General features: G+C 40.9%; 1 protein-coding gene across 1 annotated transcript in view; it reads left to right on the plus strand.

The window, feature by feature from the left end:
- LOC139411087 (electrogenic sodium bicarbonate cotransporter 4-like) overlaps nucleotides 1–6,008 on the plus strand; it is a 57,023-nt gene extending 51,015 nt beyond the window's left edge. The window contains exons 23-26 of the mRNA XM_071156932.1: nucleotides 254–427; nucleotides 912–1,094; nucleotides 1,200–1,258; nucleotides 5,393–6,008. Coding sequence (XP_071013033.1) covers nucleotides 254–427; nucleotides 912–1,094; nucleotides 1,200–1,258; nucleotides 5,393–5,507 — 531 coding nt within the window. The 3' untranslated portion in view covers nucleotides 5,508–6,008. The remainder of the gene's footprint in view (nucleotides 1–253; nucleotides 428–911; nucleotides 1,095–1,199; nucleotides 1,259–5,392) is intronic.
- Nucleotides 6,009–6,494: the final 486 nt, after the last annotated feature.

Raw genomic sequence — 6,494 nt, forward strand, 5'->3', positions numbered from 1 at the left:
CGTCACAAGCCTATTGCCCACAATCCATAAACAATTGTGTGTGGCTCAGTTGGTAGAGCATGGAGCTTCCAATGCTTTGGTTGTTGGTTTGATTCCTGCTGGGACCATCCATATAAAAATGTATATACACATTACTGTAAGTTGCTTTGGATAAGTGTCTGCCAAATTGCATATCTTATGTAGATAAAACATTGGAAGTTGAGAATAATGCAGACAGTGATGAGTGTGTGTTCTCATTGTCACTCCCCTGTAGTTCTGGGAGAGGATCAAGTTGTACATGATGCCGTCCAAGTACCAGCCTGACTTCCCTTTCCTGCGTCACGTGCCTCTGAGGAGGGTCCACCTCTTCACCCTGGTCCAGATCATATGTCTGGCTGTCCTTTGGGTTCTCAAGTCCACCGTTCTGGCCATCCTCTTCCCTGTCATGGTATTATTCATGATTCGCTTTTGATTGGAACAAGCATTAATACATGGCTGTCAAACCCATTTGAGTGTCTGCTGTTTTTTTTCTTTCCTTTCAATTTGTGTCCAATTAAGACCTAGACATCCAGCTGAGGTGAGTTTTTACCAATAAATGATCTTAACTGATCAATCAAGTACAGTACATGGGAGGAGCAAAACCTGCAGACACTCGCCCCTCAATGGAATGTGTATGAAACCCCTGCATTAACGCATAAAAAAAAGATGGTCAGCTCTCACAAGCTAAAGTTTTACTTAGATTTATAACCAGAAATCACAACGGACATAATTTCAGCTATACATTCAAGCACACTTCAACATACAAATTACCTGATGTGATGTACATGTTGGTTACTTATGAAGAGTTTAACTTTCATCTTCTTTCCTGTTGATGTTATTTTCTTGTCGTGGAAGTTATGTAAGATAGGATAATGTGCTTGTGTGGTTAACAGATCCTGGGGTTGCTGGTGGTGCGTAAGATGCTGGATATGGTGTTCTCTCAACACGACCTGGCCTGGATAGATGATATCCTGCCTGGGAAAGATAAGAAGAAGGATAAGAAGAAGAAGGGCGATAAAGATGACACGAAGAAGAAAGACAAGAAGAAAGGGAGAGCAGACGACAGCAAAGACAAGGTGAGAAACGTTAAGATTTACTGCCACCAACTGGCTGGTTTAGAGCAAAATAAACCTTGCTAAATCATGTATTTCTGATGGCTGTGTGTGTGTGTTTGTATGCAGGAGAAGTACCGCGCTTACTCCAACTGCTCGCCCAGCTCTGAGTCTGACCTGGACCGCAGGTACTGTGTGCTTAAACTACACGTCCCCTACAGAGACCTCCTTCAGCCCGCTGACGCCCAGTCACAGTGGGCCGCTCACTGCCAGCCAGGCAAATACATCCCCTGATACATAGATTACATAAACATGAAACATCAGCCTGGCAGATATATGCAGACCCAAAACATGGACGCACACACACACATGGGCGCCTGACTTTGTCTTAAAGTAAAAAAATAATAAAAAGAGTTAAACATTTTAAAAACATTTCCTGCAATTGTACACTGTTTCTTTACAGGTGGAATCTATATTTATGAACAGAACGCACCTATTTGTCTTAAGTTCTGCCACAAGTTATATTGAGGTCGAGTACTCAAGTGTTTTTAGAACACAAGGCCAGAAAGGAATATGTGCACATTTATCTAGGCCTATATGCCAACAGTGCGCAACAATGCCTAATTTATCATAATCATTACAGATAGCAAAACCTAATTTCTAAATTGCTTCATAGTCAATAAAAAAAACAAGTGCCATTTAAGATTTTTTTTAAACCGCAACATCAACTGGTTATATTATGTGATGGAATACAATCTTCAAATGGCAGTAACCTCAGCAGTGGAGCTTGCTTGTAGAATCCTATGGCTATGCAATGGCGTAGCCTTGTTTTGTTAATTTAGCAGACAAGACGCTCTTATTTCCCGAGCCATTATAACAGTCAAGACACCTATTTTGTAGTAAAAAAACCCATAATGTATTATAACAGAATAAAATACAACAGAATATTTTTCCAAATGAAAAAAGTGTGAAGTGAATTGCATCTCGCGACTCAATTTGGCGTGTTGAAATACATTTTTTTATCATTCAGATGTTCGATTTAGTTTATTCTGCCTGTTTGGAATTTTCTAAACGAACAGTTCCACGTAGCGAATTACGGCCACAACATATGTTTACAGTAGGCATAGGCCTAATGAATCTGATGAAAATACAGTCTTTGTCTTTGTCAAACTAATGTTATTGCATATTTTCAGTGAGGAACCTGTGTAGCCTAGCCCTAGACTAACCAACTCAAATGGCACTAGCAGGTCACAACGTAACCAAAGCAGAAAATAGAAGGAACGCATCTGTCATCATTTGGCAAGGAATGTAGCTTGTGTATCCCATCGTTTAGATACTTCTTCTCTAGGCATGTATTTCTAGGCCTAATGGGAGAAGAAATGCTTGATGCTTGGCTTAGTTTATTTTTAGTTGTGCCCCGCAAATGTACACGTAGGCCTATGGAACACTAGTGTCAAAGCAAATTAACATTGTCTTTCAAACCACATTCCACTAAATAGTACTGTATTTCATTATTTTTTATCTGGTTAAAGATGGAGAGAGACTGATGCCCATCCATACCTACCTCCGACATAGTTTTTTTTGTCACCGTGTCACCATGACGATGTTTAAAACTTGTCTCAGCAGCAGAAATATTCTATGCAACGGGAGTCAATTTTACTTACCAAGCAAAGTAGAGCTGTTTTATCGGGGTACAAATATGATGTGCTTTTTAATTTTGCATTGTAACTGCGAATCGGCCACATGTGCACTCGCACCGAGCACTCAACCAGGACTGTTACTTTTGTAACTGAATTAAAACATTTTATCTATGTGATTTCACCAATTGATGTTGGGGAAATAGATGGCAAAAATGCAGAAGCGTGTTAAATACCTGTAAACAGCTTGGGGAGAATTTTTTTTTCACAGATTTAATCATGTAATATGTGCCATTGCTCAGGCGCCTATGCACACACACACACACACACACACACACACACACACACACACACACACACACACACACACGGTATTATACAAATAACCTTGTGGACACACACTATTAAATCCCATTCAAAATCCTATTTTCACTAACCCCTAACCGTAAGCCGTACCCTAACCCTAACCTTAACCCTAACCCTAAAACTAACCCTAACTCCTAACCCTAATTCCAACCCTAACACTATTTCTAACCTTAACCCTAAACCCCCTCGATATAGCATTTGACCTTGTAGGGACTAGCAAAATGTCCCCAGTTGGTCAGATTTTGGTTTGTTTACTTTTCTTGTGGGGGCTTTTGGTCCCCACAAGTATAGTTAAACATGTCCACGCGCACACACACAGCTATAAATACACACATAATTTATCACAGACCGTGTTCTATATTGTTCTCAGAGAATATACCTTCACACCCTTCTCTCCATGCACTTTGATACGATGCAGATAGTTTTTGCACATGTTTTTACCCCCTAGTGCTAAGGAAAAAACAAAATGTCCACTAAGGGGCAGCCCCAAGGCTGCGTTATGCTGCGTTAGGAAAACTAGTTGTGTCATTTTGTGTCAGTGTCTCTCGATATGTGTACACACATCACATGCATGTGCATAATTCCAGCATGCTAGCCAATACACTATCTCCTATGTATTTTCACTTTTATATTCTGTAAAAATGTTTGACATATTGGAATAGATTCATAAAAGTTTACAATTATATTTGAATGTAGTGGATGCACAGTATTTGAGTATTTGAGAGTGAACAGCGTTTGGCCCACTGTATGTGTGCATCCCCATGCCACATGCATCAGGCTTTTCTCAGAGTGTTGGTTGTTTCTTTTTCCTCCATGTGTTGTATAGTCTAGTAGCCTATCTATGGGTCCCATTCACAAACACAAATGTTTAGTTTAGTTGTGTCGTCATCCCATATAGTTGCATATTCTTCCCCTTCTATCCTTTTAGTCATGCCTACCTCTGCATGGTATTTTTGAATAGGAACTATGATAACAATTCATGTCTGCGTTACGTTTAAGGAAGCATAGTTCAGAATAGACTTATTGAAGAGTAAGATCAAGAACCAACTGAAATTTGACTTCTGCTTTATCCCAACCCCGCCGAAAGACACACAGGTTATAGATGTTGGACCAAGGGGCTGCCACACTGGGCGCACGTGGAGCAGTTGTTCTGGGTGTTAAGTGCCTTGCTCAAGGGCACAACGGTAGGCAATGGCATCTAGGTTTTGATACCAGCAACCCTCCAGTTGCCAGCTCACTTCCTGACAGATTTTTCCCATTAGATATGGGTTTCGAACTGGCAATCCTCCGGTCGCTGGCTCGACTCTAACCGCTAGGCTACCTGCAGCCCATGGTTAGACCTACGTCTTTGATTGTGGTTTTTCTAAATAAATTAGGAAAGGGAAAACTGCAAAGTAAGGACAAACTTTCACTAAGTGAAGTTTTGCATTTATTCTTCACAAACTGTACTGTCATTCCCACCCCTCACATTCCAAATAGGGTGTGAGCTGATCAAGAAGGGTGCAATTGCAGACCGCAATTAGAAGCATTGTCTGATATAGCCGTTTTTTGATATCAAGTTACACCCATTGATGCTCGCCATTGGTCCGTGGCCATTTTTTTCACGTAGAGGACAACAATTGTTGGCAACTGTAGCATTGTTGCTAACCCTAACCCCTTTTCTAACCTTAACCTCAGTCTCATAATCTTCCACGCTAATTCACCTAACCTGCCACGCTAAATCGCCTAACCTGCCACGTTAATTATCCTAACCTGCCACGTTAGTTATCCTAACATGTTATGTAAACAAATCATCTGTGTCGAGAAACCATCAGTCTCACAACACCAGAACTGACCAATGGCAGGTATCAATGGGCGTTTCCTGATATTAGGGAACTAATATCAGTTTGCAGTTTGCAATTGCACCATATTCAGATGATCCACAGAAAGGCTTGAAACACTATGGCATAAAGAACAGACATCAATCACAGTTGACAGCCAGCCTAACTCTCTGTCCTGTTGTTTCACATTAGTTTGTCCAACCTCCCCTCTAGTCTAATTTACTCTCTGGTACTATGCATCAGATCCATATTACATCTAACAACTGACTACCTCCCTGTCTAGCCCAAGGTTACCTTACCCCTCTCCCGTCCCTCCTTCCTTCTGTGTTTCTTGCCTCTCGCTGTGTATGTCATATATTTAATTTAACATATTTTATCCAAAGCGACTTACAGTAGTGCATGCATACATTCTTGTATGTGTGGCACAGCGGTAATCGAACCAATCTGAGCCACGCAGGACCACATGTATGTATGATAACTGGAACTTGCCGTTCCTCAGCATCACCCTGCATCTGAAGATCTCCTGTCCCTCGTCCCCGACGGTCCCTATGGCCCACGGCCGTGGCATGGCCTTCCCCGTGCCCCAGGTGAAGATCGAGATGGAGTCGGACTAGGACACGGACACTGATCACCCCCGCCACAGGGACTTGGTCAGCGAAACAACGCTTTAGGCGATTGACAGACCGAGTTGTCACCTGTAGGCACTGACCGCTGTGTGACAGAGCACAGGCAAAACGTGGGTCCACTGCGGACTCTGTACAGTACATAGATGTAAAATGCTGACCCACTTACACACCAAGACTCTTCTAGAATGCCTGCAGAGGACAGTACAAGGTGGCGTGGACTAACAGCTGACAGCATATGACACCTAACATAAATGAACTGGGAATACAACATGCACATGGAGCACTACATTTCCCATAGCTGTCAATTTCAATGTGTCCAAAATCCCAGCAACAGTTTCTGCTTTTAAACTAGGAGGCTCTTTGCTGAACTGTCATGGATATCTCTGTTGAGAACATGTTGACTGTATAATTTTCAGGATATGCGTAAGGTTAGAAACACAATGGAGGGATATAGGAGAAAGGTGAGTGAAAGATCTGGTATATGCTGTATATGAGAGTATTTTGTGTCAAGATATTTATTTAGATTATAAAAGTATATAGTATGTATTTTTCACTGTTCATACAGATATATATATATATATATATATATATATATATATATATATAAATAGTAAGTATGAAGTGTAAGGTCCAGAATAACTTGAAGTGAAATCCAGAATTTCAATGTCAGTAAAATTGGCCTGCCTTTTCATCTGATAAATGAGTTCTTGAATATCCTTCTTCAGCAAATAATTTTGTTTTTGTGGTGCCTCTTCTTGTAGAAAACTAGCTTGCCTATTCCCTCGTTCCTATTCCCTCTTGTGTTTTAAAGCCACTGGGGGAAAAAGAAACAGCCCAAAAATTGTGAATAACCTACTTGACTGAATATTGTTGTTTTTGAAAAATGATTGATTTGTTAATAACATGGTTGAATACAGCGTTTTCCAATCGTTATATTATCCCATACTGCAGGGGTCATCAACTAGATTCAGCTGT

The sequence above is a fragment of the Oncorhynchus clarkii genome, chromosome 6 (assembly GCF_045791955.1).
Source record: "Oncorhynchus clarkii lewisi isolate Uvic-CL-2024 chromosome 6, UVic_Ocla_1.0, whole genome shotgun sequence".
NCBI classification, from domain to species: Eukaryota; Metazoa; Chordata; class Actinopteri; order Salmoniformes; family Salmonidae; genus Oncorhynchus; species Oncorhynchus clarkii.